The 20,990-nt window shown below is 46.9% G+C and overlaps 1 protein-coding gene across 1 annotated transcript in view; it reads right to left on the bottom strand.

Moving 5' to 3' along the window:
• The window catches only part of DCTN1-p150 (dynactin subunit 1), a 58,250-nt gene that overhangs the window by 8,943 nt on the left and 28,317 nt on the right, over positions 1–20,990 (bottom strand). The window contains exons 15-24 of the mRNA XM_028310688.1: positions 20,743–20,827; positions 19,743–19,848; positions 19,106–19,268; positions 16,581–16,750; positions 14,883–15,023; positions 12,833–13,018; positions 5,395–5,526; positions 4,157–4,279; positions 2,327–2,466; positions 421–545 (exon numbers count right to left, since the gene is read on the bottom strand). Coding sequence (XP_028166489.1) covers positions 421–545; positions 2,327–2,466; positions 4,157–4,279; positions 5,395–5,526; positions 12,833–13,018; positions 14,883–15,023; positions 16,581–16,750; positions 19,106–19,268; positions 19,743–19,848; positions 20,743–20,827 — 1,371 coding nt within the window. The remainder of the gene's footprint in view (positions 1–420; positions 546–2,326; positions 2,467–4,156; positions 4,280–5,394; positions 5,527–12,832; positions 13,019–14,882; positions 15,024–16,580; positions 16,751–19,105; positions 19,269–19,742; positions 19,849–20,742; positions 20,828–20,990) is intronic.

Genomic DNA, 20,990 nt, shown 5'->3' with positions numbered 1-20,990 from the left:
CATTAATTTTGTTTTGGTCACTTAAAAATTAGGGACTGATGGTGTAAACAGGCGTAATTCACTCTTGCCTTTTACCCAGGAAACATCCCTATTATTTAAGGTAATTTTTAGCTTGAAGATCATTGCGTTGTTGTGACTTAGGCCCAGAACAGACGGTGCAACGCAACTGCAATGAAACTGCAACTGCTAGTTACTTTTGAGTTGCATCTAAGTTTCTGCCATCGCGTCCGTTGAGAGACCACACATGACGCGACCAGTTTGAAACTTTCAGTTTCAGTTTAATTCATCAGAATCATCACAAAGTTGCAGTTTCGTTGCAGTTGCGTTTCACCGTCTGTTCTGGGCCTTAGTCGATTACACATTAAAATACACAAATTTATCGCAATATAGCACTTATTACAAAGACAATAAAGTACATACCGTGATGCGAGCCGCCCCTCTTAGCGTAGAGTTTCAGTTTGTCGCGGAGGGCGCCACGTTCGCTCTCCAAAGAGTCTATGTCTTGTTGCAGATGGTCCATTGTTTCTTCGAACTCTTTCTCTTTCCTGTGAAATAAATATAATACAGTGTGAGTCACGTTAAAGTGTACATATGAAAATAGATGAAACTAGACCTATTTTTATCGACAAAAAAGAGGTCAAAAAGTTTTTGAGATTTTTTTTTAATTTTTTATAGAATTTTTTTTCTTCCAATTACTTATTGTAAAGAAAACGTAATAACTTTGAAACTAAGCGGTATATCCTGATAAAATAAAAACAGTCATAATGCTAAATAACAGGCGATACTAAAAAATACATAAAATACACAAAAAATGCCAACAAATAATAAATAATGATACTTTTCGAAAAAAATCTGCTTTAAAATTCGTGTTTTTTTGGTTATTTGATAAATTTCTCCAAAAAATGCCCCTATAACAGGTGGTTTTTATTACTTTTTATTATTCTCTATCGTATTATCTTTGTAAAACCAAAAATCGCATGTCTCTATCCCTATCACAACATTTGCTATGATCGTTTGAACAAAGGCCTGCCACAACATTATTCTCCGCTACAGGTAGAGACAATTTTAATTTTAACTAAAATGCTTATTTTACTTCGAAATCTTTTGTTTTTATTTGAAATCTAACTTGTCTTTATCAAAATTACAAATCTAGAGCCATTTTCAGTTTCGTTGTTAACGAAGCGTTGAATGGCGCGCCCGGAGAGGCTTAGTTCAAACGATCATTGCAAACGTTGTGATAGGGATAGAGACATGCGATTTTTGGTTTTACGAAGGTAATACGATAGAGAATAATACAAAGTAATAAAAACCACCGGTTATAGGGGCATTTTTTGGAGAAATTTATCAAATAAAAAAAAAAACACGAATTTTAAAGCAGATTTTTTTTAAAAAGTATCATTTTTTATTATTTGTTGGCCTTTTTTGTGTATTTTATGTATTTTTTTTAGTATCGCCTGTTATTTAGCATTATTAATGTTTTTATTTTATGAGGATATACCGCTTAGTTTAAAAGTTATTACGTTTTCTTTACAATAAGTAATTGGAAGAAAAAAAATTCTATAAAAAATTAAAAAAAAATCTCAAAAATTTTTTGACCTCTTTTTTGTCGATAAAAATAGGTCTAGTTTCATCTATTTTCATATGTACACTTTAACGTGACTCACACTGTATAAATAAAAAATTTGGAGTATAGGATCTAGGGTACATGAGATAGGTGACTATCATATTTAAACTTGAACTAACGAAGAGTAAGGCATGTATAAACATAACATTGAAAGTCAACAAGGCCTAAGCCAGGGAACCGCAAGTTGGATAGCGTAAGTCAGAGAAGCGTAACCCGTCTAGCGTAAATTAAGGGTAGAGGTCAGAATATTTTAAGGCGTATAAGTCAGAGAAATATAAAGGGTTAGTCATAGAAGTATAACTCGAACAAGCGTAAGTTAAACAAGTATAACTCGGACAAGCGTAAATCGGACAATCGTAAGCCAGACAAGAATAACTCGGACAAGCGAAAGTCTGGCAACTCGGACAAGCGTAAATCGGACAATTGTAAGCCAGACAAGAATAACTCGGACAACCGAAGGTCTGGCAACTCGGACAAGCATAAATCGGACAATTGTAAGCCAGACAAGAATAACTCGGACAAGCGTAAGTCAAACAAGTATAACTCGGACAAGCGTAAGTCTGGCAACTCGGACAAGCGTAAGTCTGGAAACTCGGACAAGCGTAAATCGGACAATCGTAAGCCAGACAAGAATAACTGGGACAAGCGTAAGTCAGACAAGTGTAGCTCACATCATTCTAAGTAAGACAAGCGTACACCCACCTCTTTAGCTGATTCTGAGCGTCTTCCAGTCTACGCTGCAACTGTTCCGCACGGAGCTCCGCGTCACGCGCTGCAGCTGTTAGCTTCCGCTCGCCTAGTTCCCGCCGGATCTGCATCTCGGATAGCTCTTCTTGCTTCGCCTGGGATACGGGAGGAATATTCATTTATTTCTAAATATATACAGGGTATCAGGTAAATGGGTATATGAGCCGACACTAGCCCATGTTAACATGGGCATATAAATGGTATGGTGAAGTCAGAAATTTGATAACATCGTTTTTTTTTTTTTCATACAAAATAAATTTTATAAAATATGATTTGTGTGCCATGTTGGGAGACCGTATGAATGAGACACGGGTTGTAGTTAGTCTCTGCTATATGTCTGTTTATTAACGCNTTGCATTATCTAATATTTTATTATGAGCGATTTGAATCTTTTGAAGTTTTAAGACTGATTCCAGCTGCACAGACGATGATCCTTCCGGAATTCGGGAATACGGATGTGACAGGGGTACTGGCAGCGACTTCTCGTAGTGTTGTGTTGCACGACTTGCACGGAGTTGACATGATGACGATGATTGATGTTGAAGTGACGTCACGGATTTGCTCTGCTCAATCGGGGTAGCCAATTTGATTCCATGTCAGATGAAAGCTGGCGGAGGCTGATGCTGAAGATGGTGGTGATGGAGGTTACGTTTCACATCACGTTGGCTTGGTACTTGTTTAACTTCGTCGTCGTTCGTCGGGCTTCGTCTGCTTCTTCGACTTCGTTGGGGTCAGCAATTTGTTTATTAATTTGTGGCAACTTCGTCGGGATCATCTTCTTCGTCGGGGTCATCTTCTTCGTCGGGGTCACCAATTTGTGCCATGTTGGGAGACCGTATGAATGAGACACGGGTTGTAGTTAGTCTCTGCTATATGTCTGTTTATTAACGCGAACTGCGTGACTATTTATACGATATAGATTAAAGGTAAATGACGTCACAGCATCAGCACTATACGTGATAAATGTGCTGACACTGTGAACGTGATCAAGATAAGATATGAAGAGATTTAGTATTGTGCATACCGGCACAATTTGTAAGAAAATTAAAATAATTAAAATGAAGATATCAATTTTCTGACTTCACCATACCTTTTATATGACCATGTTAACATGGGCTAGTGTCGGCTCATATACCCATTTACCTAACACCTTGTATAAAGGTAACTGACTGACTGACTGACATAGTGATCTATCAACGCACAGCCCAAACCACTGGACGGATCGGGCTGAAAGTCATGCAGGTAGATGTTATGTTATGACGTAGGCATCCGCTAAGAAAGGATTTTACGAAACTCCACCCCTAAGGGGGTAAAACAGGATCAACGTTTACGAAGTCGCGGCCGCTAGTTTATATTATAAAGTAAATAATAATTAACAACAAGGTGCTATAGGGCATCGAGGTTCTGCTAATGCTATGGAGCATGCTGCTATGGAGAGGGCTATGCTTGGTGTTTCTTTACGAGATCGAATCAGAAATGAGGAGATCCGTAAACGAACTAAAGTCGCTGACATAGCCCGACGGATTAGCAAGCTGAAGTGGCAATGGGCAAGGCACATAACTCGCAGAGCTGATGGCCGATGGGGCAGAAAAGTTCTCGAGTGGCGACCACGGAAGACGTGATGTGGGCAGGCCTTCCACTAGGTGGACCAACGACCTCATAAAGGTAGCAGGAAGGCGCTGGATGCAAGCCGCTACCAACCGATCATTATAGAAATCATTGGGAGAGGCTATGTCCAGCAGTGGACGTCCTGTATCTTAAATGATGATGATGATGATGAAATACCTTGAGAGCCTTCCTCAGCTCCTTGATATCAGCCTCCTTGTTCTCCAGCTTGATTGTCAGCGTCTTGGTCTCGTCCAGCTGTTTCTTGACTAGTTGTGCTCGCAGAACCACTGGCGGGATCGGCTGTAACATTAGAAGAAGCTATAACACTTGCGCGACTCTATGTAGGTGTTACTCAAAGTCAAAATTATTTTATTTTAATTCATTAAATAGTGCTTACAAATCATCAAAGTCTTTCTACAGAAGTTTACCGAATGAAAGATAAATATTGAAGAAAATTGACAATGTAAAAAATTAAACATTCTCGATTTCACAATAGGTAATTTAATCACAACAGGAGCTTGGTGTGTTACTCTTAACTCGCAGTCTTATTTACATATTTCATCGTCCCAACGCCCAACATTGCAGTCGGCTTCTATTTTGTATGACAAATCGGCCTACTTCCATATCAATAAAACTCATTTATCAACCGACTTCAAAAAAGGAGGAGGTTCTCAATTCGACCCGTATGTTTTTTTTTTCTATGTTTGTTACGCGATAACTCCGCCAATTATGAACCGATTTGAACAAATCTTTTTTCGGCGTATAGGTAATACCTCAAGGGTGGTCCCATTTAAATTTAATAATAGAAAAAACAACCCCCAAGGGTGGAAAATTGAGGATGAACTTTTTTATACGCAATATCTCCGCCGATTATAAATCAATTTGAACGATAATTTTTTTGTTGAATAGGTATTATCAAAAGGGTGGTTTCATGCGAATTTGAAGAAAATATTTCACCCCCAAGGGTGGAAAATTGGGGATGAACTTTTTTATACGCAATATTTTTAATTTTTAGTTTTTTTTTGTGTTCACGCATTTGAAGTCGGTTTTATTTTTAAAAAAAGTTAATTATTTTTGCAAATAGGCTTTTAAAAAGCACTTTTACATGTCCCAGTATTAACCCTACCACTGCTTCGGGACAATAAATGGGCCAGTGCTGAGAAGAAGCAGCGCAAGAAAGTCACTATTATCAGCCCCATACATGTTCGTTCACAATTATTAACAGCCCGACCAAACTATCGGCGACAAAAAGTCTATAGTCTGCGGGGACTCTTAGGATATATGGCTTTATAACTCAAGAAAGGCTGGACCGATTTTGATATTTTTTATGATTTCTGAAAACATTTGCACATTGTACAACTCAAGAACGGTTGAATCGATTCTGATGATGTTTGATGATTTCTGAAAACTCTTACCTTCTCCACAGCAGCGTTGGTGAGCGACATCATATCGTACTCCTTGTCCTGGACGAAGGTGGCCAGCTTGGTGACGTCAGCGGACACGGATGACAGCGCGTGCTTTATGGTGCGCACTGGCCCGTGGTCGTCCTGGGAAGAAACACATAGTTTATGAGTAAAGAATAAGTATTTTGTCACTGCTATAGTGCTGACCATTCCAGGAGGTTTAAGCACAAATAGTTTCGTGACACCCAAAGTGGCCATAAAGTTGATAACACAACTTTGCGGTAGTTGCCACGTTAAAGTGCACTCTATGTCACCGAGAGTAACCAAGCTAAAGAACACTTTATGTCACAACAAGTGACACTATATCACCGATCGGGCATACTAAAATACACCTTATCATGGTACAGCTTATCAACTGCAGCAGCCCACAACTCGTTGTCATGCTAAAGTGCACCCAGTCACAACGAATAACCAAGCTAAAGTGCACCTTATGCCAATGACTTACCTGCTGATACAGCTTGTCAACGGCTGCAGCCCACAGCTGTGCCAACGTCGCATGCGGCAAGGGGGCGGGGTCGCCGCGCTCGCCGCCAGTTGTCACGCTAAAGTGCACCCTATATTTCCCCGGTTGCCGCGCCGATCTACACTCTATCTCTTCGACTTATCTGCTGGTACAGCTTGTCCACAGCTGCAGCCCATAACAGCGTTAACGTCGCATGAAGCAAGGGGGCGGGGTCGCCGCGCTCGCCGCTAGTTGTCACGCCAAATTGCACTCTATGTCAACGGGAGTGACCACGCCAAATTACACCCTATGCTGCGCCTGGTGTCCATGCTGAAATACACCTTATTCCACCCACTTACCTGCTGATACAGCTTGTCAACAGCTGCAGCCCACAGCTGTGCCAACGTGGCATGCGGCAAGGGGGCGGGGTCGCCGCGCTCGCCGGCGGTGGCGGCGCAGGCGCAGGCCGCGCGGGCCGCGAGCCAGACGCAGCGCACGCAGCGCCAGAGAGAGTAGCGGCGCTAGTTGCCACGCTAAAGTGTGCTCTATATCACCACGAGAGAACACGCTAAACTACACCTTATTCCACACACTTGTCTGCTGGTAAAGCTTCTGTGCGAACGTCGCATGAGGAAAGGAGGCGGGGTCTCCACGCTCATCGCCAGTTGTCACGCTAAAATGCACTCTAAGACACTGCGAGCGAGCACGCTAAAGTACATTATGTCGCCGCTTGTTGCTACGCTAAAATGCACCCTATCTCACCACGAGCTGCCACGCTATTCTGCACCTTATACCACCCACTTACCTGCTGATACAGCTTGTCCACAGCTGCAGACCATAACAGCGTTAACGTCGCATGAAGCAAGGGGATGGGGTCGCCGCGTTCGTCACACTAAAATGCTCTCTATCCCGTTGTATTACCTGTTGATATAGCTTGTCAACGGCTGCAGCCCAAAGCTGTGCCCACGTCGCATGCGGCAAAGGGGCGGGGTCACCGCGCTCGCCCGCAATAGCGACACTAGTTGTCACGCTAAAGTGCACCTTATGGTGCGCCAGTTGTCAGGCTAAAATACACTCTATCTCTACGACTTACCTGCTGATATAACTTGTCAACGGCTGCAGCCCAGAGCTGTGCTAACGTCGCATGAGGCAAGGGGGCGGGGTCGCCGCGCTCGCCGGCGGTGGCGGCGCAGGCGCAGGCCGCGCGGGCCGCGAGCCAGACGCAGCGCACGCAGCGCCAGAGACTAATGCCCGTTTTCACCATCAATCCCTAATGTTTAAGTGACCCCTATGGTAACACATAACAGGAATTTTGTTTACATAGGGGTCACTTAAAAATTAGGGAATGATGGTGAAACCGGGCATAAGAGTAGCGGCGCTAGTTGCCACGCTAAAGTGTGCTCTATATCACCACGAGAGAACACGCTAAAATACACCTTATTCCACACACTTGTCTGCTGGTAAAGCTTCTGTGCGAACGTCGCATGAGGAAAGGAGGCGGGGTCTCCACGCTCGTCGCCAGTTGTCACGCTAAAATGCACTCTAAGTCACTGCGAGCGAGCACGCTAAAGTACATTATGTCGCCGCTTGTTGCTACGCTAAAATGCACCCTATCTCACCACGAGCTGCCACGCTATTCTGCACCTTATCCCACCCACTTACCTGCTGATACAGCTTGTCAACGGCTGCGGCCCACAGCTGTGCCAGCGTCGCGTGAGGCAAGGGGGCGGGGTCGCCGCGCTCGCCGGCGGTGGCGGCACTGGTTGCCACGCTAAAGTACACCCTATATCACCACGCGCTGCCACGCAATATACACTCTATCTCTACGACTTACCTGCTGATACAGCTTGTCAACGGCTGCGGCCCACAGCTGTGCGAGCGTCGCATGCGGCAAGGGGGCGGGGTCGCCGCGCTCGCCGCGATAAATGACAAGCTAAAATACACCTTATGCCACGGATATACTTGCTAAAGTCCACCTTATGTCGCGCCAGTTTCGACGCCAATTTGAACCCTACGCCATACACTTACCTGCTGATAAAGTTTATCAACGGCTGCGGCCCACAGCTGTGCCAGCGTCGCATGCGGCAAGGGGGCGGAGTCGCCGCGCTCGCCCGCAATAGCTGCGCTAATTACCACGCTAAAATGCACTCTATTCTCCTCTAGTTGCCACGCCAAAGTGCACTCTATACCGTTGTATTACCTGCTGATAAAGTTTATCAACGGCTGCAGCCCAGAGCTGAGCTAATGTCGCATGCGGCAAGGGGGCGGGGTCGCCGCGCTCGCCGGCGGTGGCGGCGCAGGCGCAGGCCGCGCGGGCCGCGAGCCAGACCCATCGCACGCAGCGCCAGAGTGAGTAGCGGCGCTAATTACCACGCTAAAATGCACTCTAAGTCACTGCGAGCGAGCACGCTAAAGTAAATTATGTCGCCGCTTGTTGATACGCTAAAATGATCAGCTTGTCTACAGCCCACAGCTGTGCGAGTGTCGCATAAGGCAAGGGGGCGGGGTCGCCGCGCTCGCCCGCGTTAGTTGCCACGTCAAAATGCACTCTATATTACAAGAAACAACCAAGCTAAAGTGCACTCTATCCCATTGTATTACCTGCTGATATAGCTTGTCAACGGCAGCAGCCCACAGCTGCGCTAACGTTGCATTGGCGGCGCAAGTTATCACGCTAAAATGTACTCTATGTCACCACAAGTTGCTAAACTAAAATACACTCTATCTCTAAGACTTACCTGCTGGTACAGCTTATCAACAGCTGCAGCCCACAGCTGTGCTAACGTCGCATGCGGCAAGGGGGCGGGGTCACCGCACTCGCCCGCCAGTTGCAACGCTAAAATCCACCCTATATTTCCCCAGTTGCCACTGCAATCTGCACTCTATGCCTATGACTTACCTGCTGATACAGCTTGTCAACAGCTGCAGCCCACAGCTGGGCCAACGTCGCATACGGCAAGGGGGCGGGGTCGCCGCGCTCGCCGGCGGTGGCGGCGCAGGCGCAGCGATAAGTAGCAAGCTAAAATACACCTTATACCAATGACTTACCTGCTGATACAGCTTGGCACTAGAGGCGACTTAGGGACTACACATCAAACAGAGAATGGGCAGCAGCGCTCTCTGAAAAACATCAATCTTTTAAACTGCGATCCCCAACCCGCCTGCCTAGCGTGGAGATTATGGCAAAACCCTCCACTATAGTGGAGGAGGCTCATAGTCCAGCAGTGGACTGTAAAGGGTTGTTGATGATGATGATGACAGCTTGTCAACGGCTGCGGCCCACAGCTGTGCGAGCGTCGCATGTCGCCGCGCTCTCCCGCGCTAGTTGCCACGCTAAAGTGCACCCTATATCATTACTAATTGCTAAACCAAACTGCGCTCTATTACCTGCTGATAAAGTTTATCAACAGCAGCGGCCCACAGCTGAGCCAACGTCGCATGCGGCAAGGGGGCGGGGTCGCCGCGCTCGCACGAAGTTGCCACGCTAAATTACACTCTATGTCAATTGGAGTGGTTACGCCAAATTGCACCCAATGCTACGCCTAGTGTCTAATGCTAATCTACACTCTATATCTTCGACTTACCTGCTGATACAGCTTGTCAACAGCTGCGGCCCACAGCTGTGCCAACGTCGCATGCGGTAAGGGAGCGGGGTCGCCGCGCTCGCCGCGATAAATGACAAGCTAAAATGCACCGTATGTCACCGCGATCGGGCACGCTAAACTGCACCTTATCCCACACACTTACCTGCTGATGTCGCATGCGGCAGCGGAGCGGGGTCGCCTAAAGTACACTCTATGTCACCAAAAGCGGGCACGCTAGAGTTCACTCTATGTCACTTGGAGTGGCACGCCAAAATACACTCTATCTCTATGACTTACCTGCTGATACAGCTTGTCAACAGCTGCGGCCCACAGCTGAGCCAACGTCGCATGCGGCAAGGGGGCGGGGTCGCCGCGTTCGCACGCTAAAGTGCACTCTATGTCACAACAAATAACCAAGCTAAAATAGACCTTATTTCACAGACATACCTGCTGATATAGCTTGTCAACAGCTGCAGCCCACAGCTGAGCCAGCGTCGCATGCGGCAAGGGGGCGGGGTCGCCGCGCTCGCCGGCGGTGGCGGCGCAGGCGCAGGCCGCGCGGGCCGCGAGCCAGACGCAGCGCACGCAGCGCCAGAGACTAATGCCCGTTTTCACCATCAATCCCTAATGTTTAAGTGACCCCTATGACCACAAAATTCCTGTTAATTGTTACCATAGGGGTCACTTAAAATTAGGGGTTGATGGTGAAAACGGGCATGAAGTAGCGACGCTAGTAGCCACGCTAAAGTGCACTCTAAGTCACTGCGAGCGAGCACGCTAAAGTACATTATGTCGCCGCTTGTTGCTACGCCAAAATGCACCCTATATCACTACGAGCTGTCACGCTATTTTACACTCTACACCTTGTCCACAGCTTACTTGTTGATACAGCTTGTCCACAGCCCACAGCTGTGCAAGTGTCGCATGTAGCGAGGGGGCGGGGTCGCAATAGCGACACTAGTTGCCACGCTAAAGTGTACACTATGTCGTTGTATTACCTGCTGATACAGCTTGTCCACAGTAGCCGCCCAAAGCTGCGCCAACGTCGCATGAGGCAAGGGGGCGGGGTCGCCGCGCTCACCACGCTAAAATGCACTCTATCCCGTTGTATTACCTGTTGATATAGCTTGTCAACGGCTGCAGCCAAGAGCTGTGCCATCGTCGCATGCGGCAAGGGGGCGGGGTCTCCACACTTGCTGCGGTAGCCACGCTAAAGTCCACCTTATGTTGCGCCAGTTTAGACGCCAATTTGAACCCTACGCCACACACTTACTTGCTGGTATAGCTTGTCAACGGCTGCCGCCCACAGCTGTGCTAACGTCGCATGCGGCAAGGGGGCGGGGTCGCCGCGCTCGCCGGCGGTGGCGGCGCAGGCGCAGGCCGCGCGGGCCGCGAGCCACACGCATCGCACGCAGCGCCAGAGACTTATGCTCGTTTTCACCATCAATCCCTAATGTTTAAGCGACCCCTATGGTAACACATAACAGGAATTTTGTTTACATAGGGGTCACTTAAAAATTAGGGAATGATGGTGAAACCGGGCATAAGAGTAGCGGCGCTAGTTGCCACGCTAAAGTGTGCTCTATATCACCAGGTGTGGCCAGGCTAAATTGCACCCTATGCTGCGCCTAGTGTCCATGCTGAAATATACCTTATCCCACGCACTTATCGCCCGCGGTCGCGGCGCAAGCGCAGGCTAAAGTCCACCATATATCATCGCTATTGCTACACCAAAGTGCACTCTATCCCGTTGTATTACCTGTTGATAAAGTTTGTCAACGGCTGCAACCCACAGCTGTGCTAACGTCGCATGCGGCAAGAGGCGGGGTCGCCGCACTCGCCACGCTAAAGTGCACTCTATGTCACCACACATGACTAAGCTAAAATACACCTTATGCCAATGACTTACCTGCTGATATAGCTTGTCAACAGCTGCAGCCCAGAGCTGAGCCAACGTCGCATGCGGCAAGGGGGCGGGGTCGCCGCGCTCGCCACCAGTTGTCACGCTAAAGTGCACCCTATATTTTCCCAGTTGCCACGCCAATTTACACTCTATCTCTACGACTTACCTGCTGATAAAGCTTATCAACGGCTGCCGCCCACAGCTGAGCCAACGTCGCATGAGGCAAGGGGGCGGGGTCGCCGCGCTCGCCGGCGGTGGCGGCGCAGGCGCAGGCCGCGCGGGCCGCGAGCCAGACGCATCGCACGCAGCGCCAGAGACAGAGTAGCGGCGCTAATTACCACGCTAAAATGCACTCTAAGTCACTGCGAGAGAACACGCTAAACTACACCTTATTCCACACACTTGTCTGCTGGTAAAGCTTCTGTGCGAACGTCGCATGAGGAAAGGAGGCGGGGTCTCCACGCTCATCGCCAGTTGTCACCCTAAAATGCACTCTAAGACACTGCGAGCGAGCACGCTAAAGTACATTATGTCGCCGCTTGTACGCCAAAATGCACCCTATCTCACCACGAGCTGCCACGCTATTTTACACTCTACACCTTGTCCACAGCTTACTTGTTGATACAGCTTGTCCACAGCCCACAGCTGTGCAAGTGTCGCATGTAGCGAGGGGGCGGGGTCGCAATAGCGACACTAGTTGCCACGCTAAAGTGTACACTATGTCGTTGTATTACCTGCTGACATAGCTTGTTAACGGCTGCAGCCCAGAGCTGTGCTAACGTCGCATGCGGCAAGAGGCGGGGTCGCCGCGCTCGCCACGCTAAAGTGCACTCTATGTCACCACACATGACCAAGCTAAAATACACCTTATGCCAATGACTTACCTGCTGATACAGTTTGTCAACAGCTGCAGCCCACAGCTGCGCTAACGTCGCATGCGGCAAGGGGGCGGGGTCGCCGCGCTCGCCACCAGTTGTCACGCTAAAGTGCACCCTATATTTCCCCGGTTGCCGCGCCAATCTACACTCTATCTCTTCGACTTATCTGCTGGTACAGCTTGTCCACAGCGGCAGCCCATAACAGCGTTAACGTCGCATGAAGCAAGGGGACGGGGTCGCCGCGTTCGTCACACTAAAATGCTCTCTATCCCGTTGTATTACCTGTTGATACAGCTTATCAACGGCTGCAGCCCACAGCTGAGCCAACGTCGCATGCGGCAAGGGGGCGGGGTCGCCGCGCTCACCACGCTAAAGTGCACCCTATATCATCGCTAATTTTTACCCCAAAGTGAGCTCTATTCCACCCACTTACCTGCTGGTATAGCTTGTCAACAGCTGCAGCCCAGAGCTGTGCGAGCGTCACTGCGCTCGCCTGCAGTAGCGGCGCAAGTTGCCACGCTAAAGTGCACCCAGAGTCACAACAAATAACCAAGCTAAAATGCACTCTATCCCATTGTGTTACCTGTTGATATAACTTGTCAACGGCTGCCGCCCACAGCTGAGCCAACGTCGCATGCGGCAAGGGGGCGGGGTCGCCGCGCTCGCCGGCGGTGGCGGCGCAGGCGCAGGCCGCGCGGGCCGCGAGCCAGACGCAGCGCACGCAACGCCAGAGGGTGCTGGCGCATTCGCCGCGGAGGCGTTCCACCAACTGAGGAAAGAAGGTACAATTAGAATAAGATAAGGTTGAAAGATTAAAACAATGTATAGATGAACCAAATAAATAAGACTCAGATTAAAATAGCACTTATTACAACTACCGTAAACTACACTGTAGTTAGCAGGTTTCTAGCTAATCTAGACTAACTTACTAATAAAAAGTTACACAGTTGTTGAACACTGTTTTACTATACGTCACTTTAAAACACTGTTCAACGAGCGTGTAAGTTTTATTAGTAAGGGGGTAGGTTTCTAGCTAATCACCCATAGAATGGCTATAAAACCTGTGGTATAAGGGTGATCCTATAAGCCTATGTCGAGCAGTGACGGTGATCATATGGCTGTGACTCCCTCAGGTATTGTAAAGGTAGACCTGAATGATTCCGAAGTCAACTGATCCCGTTAGCTCCGCCATAAGGGCTGTCTTGTAAGTCCCACCGATCTGATAAAGGTAGCGGAAAGCGCCTGGATCCTTAGGGAAGGCTACTGAAGCGTCGGTAGGCCTGTGTCCAAGTCTTTAGGTCTCACAGTGTTCTTGGGACAGACCTATAAGTAGTGACACTGTCTAGCCGCTGCTGGAGCATCTAATAGACGTCTACAGGTTTTTCGGTGTCCTTGGGACAGACCTATAGGTGGTGACACTATCTAGCCGCTCCTGAAGCATCTGCAAGTGTCTACAGATCTCTCAGTATCCTTAGGGGAGATCTACGTCACCTGAGGGTCTAATGGTACGGCGCGCAGCTTGGGGCCAGGAGGCAGGCGGCGGCGGACGCTCTTCAGCTGCTGCTGCAGCGTGGCGCTGGCCGCGCTGATGATGACGTCACCAGCGGTCATATCAAGTGTCTGGAATCTTGGTGCAGGCGAGGCACCTGGATTCTTTGGGAGGACCTATGTCTAGCAGTGATAGTGACCAGAGATGTAGTGTTTCTCTCATGTGTTGCTTTCTTTGGCACCGCCATAAGGGATCTAGTGAAGGTCTTGGGAAACGCCTGGAAGATCACGGAATGCTACTGAAGCGTCGGTAGGCCTGTGTCCAAGTCTATACTTCTCACGGTGTCCTTGGGAGAGGCCTATAGGTGGTGACACTATCGAGCCGCTGCTGGAGCATCTGTAGATGTCTACAGATCTCTCTGTGACCTTGGGTAAGTCCAGTGGGTCCAGCTTGGGACCTGGTTGAACCAGTTATTGTGGATCCTTAGGGCAGTCACCTGGGCCTCTCTTGAGCTGTTGTTGGGAGTGTCTATAGGGCTGTGTCCTAGATGCTAGATGATTATGAGCCTGTGTCAGCAGTGGTGACGTCACCTGAGGGTCTAACGGTACGGCGCGCAGCTTGGGACCAGGAGGCAGGCGGCGGCGGACGCTCTTCAGCTGCTGCTGCAGCGTGGCGCTGGCCGCGCTGATGGCTTCGTGTAGCTGGGAGAGACTTATATCCAGTAGTGGTGGTCCATCGGTTATGGCAAGTAGTTGCTGGATGAGTATGAACCTATAGGTCAAGCGATGATGGTCATCGCGTATTGTAGACCAGAGACGCGGGAAGCGCCTGGATCCTTGGGGGAGGTAGTGTTAAGCTACTGCTGGAGCGTCTATAGGCCTGTGTCTAGCAGTAGTGACGTCACCAGCATCGTCAGCAGTCGTCGGAAGCACCTGGATGCGGGAAGCGCAGACTAGCGAAGTTCGCGGAAAGCACCTTACGCTTCGATGATCAGTGAAGCTCCACGTCACGGTCTTAGACCGCTACTGAAGTGTCTGTAGACGTCTGCAAGTCTCTCGGTGTCCTTGGGAGAGACCTATAGGTGGTGACCTCATTAGCAGAAGCACCAGGATCCTTGGGGGAGGCCTATAGGTGGTGACGTCACCTGTGGGTCCAGCGGCACGGCGCGCAGCTTGGGACCAGGAGGCAAGCGGCGGCGCACGCTCTTCAGTTGCTGCTGCAGCGTAGCGCTGGCTGTGCTGATGGCTTCGTGTAGCTGGCCCAGCTCTAACTGGCGATCCGATTGCTGGAAAGACAAATAAAGATAAATAAAAGCATTGTTGTGTTCCGGCAGTTAGAGGTAAGATAGCCAGTTCCTTCGTGGTTGAGGATTCCGGGTGAAGCTCGCTTCCACCTTCGGCCTGATCGTCACTTTTTGGGATCTGTATTTTTAAAGAAAAGTTGTGCTCAGATATGATATACAGTGTGAGTCACGTTAAAGTGTACATATGAAAATAGATGAAACTAGACCTATTTTTATCGACAAAAAAGAGGTCAAAAAATTTTTGAGATTTTTTTAAAATTTTTTATAGAATTTTTTTTCTTCCAATTACTTATTGTAAAGAAAACGTAATAACTTTTAAACTAAGCGGTATATCCTGATAAAATAAAAACAGTAATAATGCTAAATAACAGGCGATACTAAAAAAACATAAAATACACAAAAAAGGCCCACAAATAATTTAAAAAAATACTTTTTGAAAAAAATCTGCTTTTAAATCCGTGTTTTTTTGGTTATTTGATCAATTTCTCCAAAAAATGCCCCTATAACAGGTGGTTTTTATTACTTTGTATTATTCTCTATCGTATTATCTTTGTAAAACAAAAAATCGCATGTCTCTATCCCTATCACAACATTTGCTATGAGCGTTTGAACAAAGGCCTGCCACAACATTATTCTCCGCTGCAGGTAGAGAAAATTTTAATTTTAACTAAAATGCTTATTTTACTTTGAAATCTTTTGTTTTTATTTGAAATTTAACTTGTCTTTATCTAAATTACAAATCTAGCTAGAGCCATTTTCAGTTTCGTTGTTAACGAAGCGTTGAATAGCGCGCCCGGAGAGGCTTAGTTCAAACGATCATTGCAAATGTTGTGATAGGGATAGAGACATGCGATTTTTGGTTTTACGAAGATAATACGATAGAGAATAATACAAAGTAGTAAAAACCACCGGTTATAGGGGCATTTTTTGGAGAAATTTATCAAATAACCAAAAAACACGAATTTAAAAGCAGAATTTTTTCAAAAAGTATCTTTTTTTTTTTTTTTTGGCCTTTTTTGTGTATTTTATGTATTTTTTTAGTATCGCCTGTTATTTAGCATTATTACTGTTTTTATTTTATCAGGATATACCGCTTAGTTTAAAAGTTATTACGTTTTCTTTACAATAAGTAATTGGAAGAAAAAAAAATCTATAAAAAATTTAAAAAAAATCTCAAAAATTTTTTGACCTCTTTTTTGTCGATAAATATAGGTCTAGTTTCATCTATTTATGTACACTTTAACGTGACTCACACTGTATTTGGTCAATTTTTTAATTACGTAATGAACAAAGTCCTAAACATCATATTAGAGCCTACTTCTGCATCTGAGTCACTCTAGCAGTGGCTGATGTAGCTCCGAGAAACTACCTTAATGTCAAGGCATTAGAGTTTACTTCTGCATATGTGAGATGCGCCGACACAGCACCGCGCTTTCTGCTGTTCATTATATGTCTCTTAATACCTAGGTCGTAGAATGGACTGTGATTCTGCCTGAGACAGGCAACTTGAGTCCTTAAGGCCTAGAACATAGAGTCTACCTGTGTAACATGAGTAAGCGCAGTAGCATCAGCATGCAGCGCCCTAGCTAACGCGTCTAGCGCGGAGCTGGCGTGGGCGACGGCCGCGCGAGACACAACGGCTCCCTCTAGCGGAGACAGGTTGAGCGCCGACCACATGGCTGAGAGGTAGCCCCAGCAGCGCTCCACACCTGGGAAAGAAATTTTAGATCAAAAAAGAATCTAACAAAGAAGAAATACATCGTTTAGGCCTCGAAAAACTGGTTACATCAGCTGTTATTAGTTGCATTAGTTTGCATTACTAGACAAATAAATAAAAATCGTAGGTTTCAACAATACAATAGCCACCGACCGCGCGAATAACTGTGTATTAGACCTTTGTCTTGAATTTCACGGACTGCGGCGCAGCGTTCTCGAAACCAGCGAGTAACCGTCAAGTGACATTCTGACATGTCTGACATTTCGACACGTCTGATATTGTGACATGTATGACACTTAACGTCATAGTGGATTGACCCCTCCCTTTTAGTTGGAAGGTCGCTACTAACTGGCCAATCTGGAAAGGTCTCAGCAGTGAACGTTCTGTGGCTGAAATGATGATGATGATGACTCACCGTTTAGCAAGCAGTCCTCGTCTCAACCATATCTAGTGACGTCGGTTGGTAGCGGCATGTATCTAGCACCTTCCTGCTACCTCCATGAGATCGTCGGTCCACCTAGTGTCTTAAACAGTCCACTCACCGTCCAGCGAGCAGTTCTCGTCAAGTTCGTTAGACTTGAGCAGCTGGCAGGCGGCGTCCAAAGCCTTCTCCTGCTGCGCCGCGTCTGGTATCACTAGGGCTTTCTATATACATATACTTGTCAGGGTAAAAAACTTCGTCACCGCGATTCAGGAATGTAGGCGCGATGATGTCCGCCATAGCAACTTTAGTGCCAGCGCCATCTGTTGGTAGAACAGTCCACTCACCGTCCAGCGAGCAGTTTTCATCCAGTTCGTTAGACTTGAGCAGCTGGCAGGCCGCGTCCAGCGCCTTCCTGCTACCTCCATGAGGTCGTCGGTCCACCTAGTGTCTTAAACAGTCCACTCACCGTCCAGCGAGCAGTTTTCGTCCAGTTCGTTAGACTTGAGCAGCTGGCAGGCGGCGTCCAAAGCCTTCTCCTGCTGCGCCGCGTCTGGTAGCGCGCTGGCCGCTCGCAGCAGCTGTTCCGGGGTGCACGAGTCTAGGGCTTCGGTCCACAGAGCAAGTTGCATTGGGAGCAGTGCAGAAAAGCTCCTAGGACTTAAAACAGTCCCACTCACCGTAGGAGACCCGCCACGGGGCAGTGTGTGACCTTAAAAGCTACTAGCAAAGAATTAAGGTGAAGCTCTCCGCCTAAAGATCGTAATAATTGGTTTCTCTATGAGAAGTGAGAAACTTCTCATAAAGAAACCAAATGCCGAGAGAGGAACACGAACTACTGCTAATATCACATGGATGGCGAGCATGGCACATTCACGTCTGATGTTCTGACACTTTTGAAATTCTGCCACATCTAACAAGTCTCCTGACACATATGACACTCAGACATGACACATACCATCGCGACGCCATGTGTCACGTCGTCAGGTCTTTAGTGGAGTCAGGTTCCCTTCTGGACGATAGCAGGAAGGCGCTAGATGCAGGCCACAACCAACTGCCCAATCTAGAAAAGTCTATATTTAGCAGTAGACGTCCTGTGGCTGAAAAGATGATGATGATGATGATGACTCACCGCTAGCAGGCCGCGTCCAGCGCCTTCCTGCTACCTTTATGAGGTCGTCGGTCCACCTAGTGTCTTAAACAGTCCACTCACCGTCCAGCGAGCAGTTTTCGTCCAGTTCGTTAGACTTGAGCAGCTGGCAGGCGGCGTCCAAAGCCTTCTCCTGCTGCGCCGCGTCTGGTAGCGCGCTGGCCGCTCGCAGCAGCTGTTCCGGCGTGCACGAGTCTAGGGCTTCGGTCCACAGAGCAAGTTGCATTGGGGGCAGTGGAAACGACCCTAAGACTTAAAACAGTCCCAAAAGACCCGCAAATGGGGGGGCGTCTGACCTTAAACACTGCTAGCAAGGGATTAAGGTGGACCCTAAACAAGGTCGGTGATTGTCTTTCACCAAGAAAGCCACACGTCGCGGGATAACACGGATAAATACTAGAGACTACTGCTGATATCACGTGCTTCCAATCCACAAGGCTTCTGACATGGTGATAGATTCTGACACGTCTGACACTCTGACACATCTGACATTTTAACACCTCTGACACGTGTAACACTCAGAAATGACACAATATGGCGTCGTCAGGTTTGTAATGGATAGGCTCCTCCCTTTTAGTTGAGAGGCCACTACTAACTGACGAATCTGGAACGGTCTCAGCAGTGGACGTCCTATGGCTGAAAGCATGATGATGATGATGACTCACTGTTTAGCAAGCACTCCTCGTCTCAACCATCTCTAGTGACGTCGGTTGGTAGCGGCCTGCATCTAGCGCCTTCCTGCTACCTCCATGAGGTCGTCGGTCCACCTTACTCACCGTCAAGCGAGCAGTTTTCGTCAAGTTCGTTAGATTTGAGCAGCTGGCAGGCGGCGTCCAAAGCTTTCTCCTGCTGCGCCGCGTCTGGAAGCGCGCTGGCCGCTCGCAGCAGTTGTTCCGGCGTGCACGAGTCTAGGGCTTCGGTCCACATGCAGACCATGCACTGGGGAGAAAAGAAGAAATTATATTGGTGCATATCTTTTCTTAAACCTTTGTTTCTCACCTGTCATCCGCTTTGCAATATTGTAATGACGGAAAGTTTAACGAACGAACTCCTTCTATGTTCTTCTGATTAATTTCGTTGCGGGTCCAATGACAGTTTAACTTTCCCCCGGGACAAACTTGAAGTTTGATTCCGAGTAAACAGGAGTTGGGAACGAGAGATGGGAATAGTCCCGAAATGAAGAAATTAGGAACTGCGAGTATTTTTTTTATGCAGGACAATGATTATCATTCCGTTACGGAAACTATACTATCTATCTATAGTATCAATACTACTAATGTTAACTGCTGTTAATGTCAAAAATCGAAATCTTAATGTTCTCTAATCTATTATGACGTGACAGAGCATACTTTGAAGTTACGTTTGACGTCATAAAAACACCCTGTAATCACTTTGTTGGTCCCAAATAAATACCTGTATCATGTACAGCTGATACTCCAGTTGACACCGGAAGCTGTATTGCACAGCTGTATGGGTCTTCGTTACCGCTTCCCTATCCCACACGTTCACAGCTGGGAACCTGCCAAAATTATGGTTACATTAACTACGTAATTCGTTCGGGATGCAGCGCAGGACCGGTCCAGCAGTGGACGTCATTTGGCTGAAACGAACGAATGATCATTTACTGGAACCCATTTATTACGAAGTAAAAAGAGGATGATAGTGATAAGACTTTTATTAGAATAAATGCACGACAACACGTTGGATAAAAGTAAATCCGTCTTTATATTATTTTTTATCAGTCAAGGTCTGCTGTGCAAAAAGTAAATAAAGGACAATGACCAAAAGTGGTCCAAATGTCCACCACCAATGAGACCTGTATTGGCTTATAGTCCAATAAATAGAGATTAACTTTCAGTATGGGACGAAAAAAAAATAAGCTGTCAGTAAAAAGTTATGACTGTTTGAAAAAATGTAGTAGTTTACGCGCTAATCTCAGGAACTACTGGTCCGATTTGAAAAAATCTTTTTGTTATGGATAGCCCATTTATCAAGGATGGTTTTAAGATAAATAACATCACCCAACAACCAATAGGGGCGCAGCAGTAAAGACAAATGTTGTAAAATTGGGAAATATTATTCTAACAATTCTCACGCGTACAAAGTCGTAGTCACAGCTAGTATATTTAATAAAGTTCATCTATAACCTCGCGCCACATGCGACATGACATAACATGCGTAGATTAGTCCAAAATGTGCAATGGATAGAATTATATCAAGAACATTTTTCGGATGAAAAGGTAAAAAACAGACTTTTCATTCAGTCATAACTTTTTACTGACAGCATATTTTTGATTGCGGTTTGGTTTTAATGAATCAGTATTTAGTAGACTATTTTACTACATAGGTCTCGTTAGTGGTGGACATTTGGACCACACTCCATACATTTTTGGTCATTGTCCTTTAATTTTACCTTTCTCTGATCTGCCCCAGTATGATTTCAGCCTTCGTGTTCAATCTCTGCAGGAGTAGGATCAGCAATATGGCGTCGTGGTCACCTGTAACAAGACACAAGATTAGTTTCATGAAAATAACTGCTTGGAACTAGGATAATTTATTTATGCATTTGTGAGCATGATATCACCATATTAATAATGTAGGATCTCTTTAGAGACATACTTTTTTATTTATTTATTTATTTAATGAGTAACATAATAAGCT

This window comes from Ostrinia furnacalis, unplaced genomic scaffold (assembly GCF_004193835.3).
Source record: "Ostrinia furnacalis isolate ACB-3 unplaced genomic scaffold, ASM419383v2 OfSCF3063, whole genome shotgun sequence".
Lineage (NCBI taxonomy): Eukaryota > Metazoa > Arthropoda > Insecta > Lepidoptera > Crambidae > Ostrinia > Ostrinia furnacalis.
Note: the sequence above shows the minus strand (reverse complement) of the source record. Positions and strands in the feature narration are given on the sequence as shown.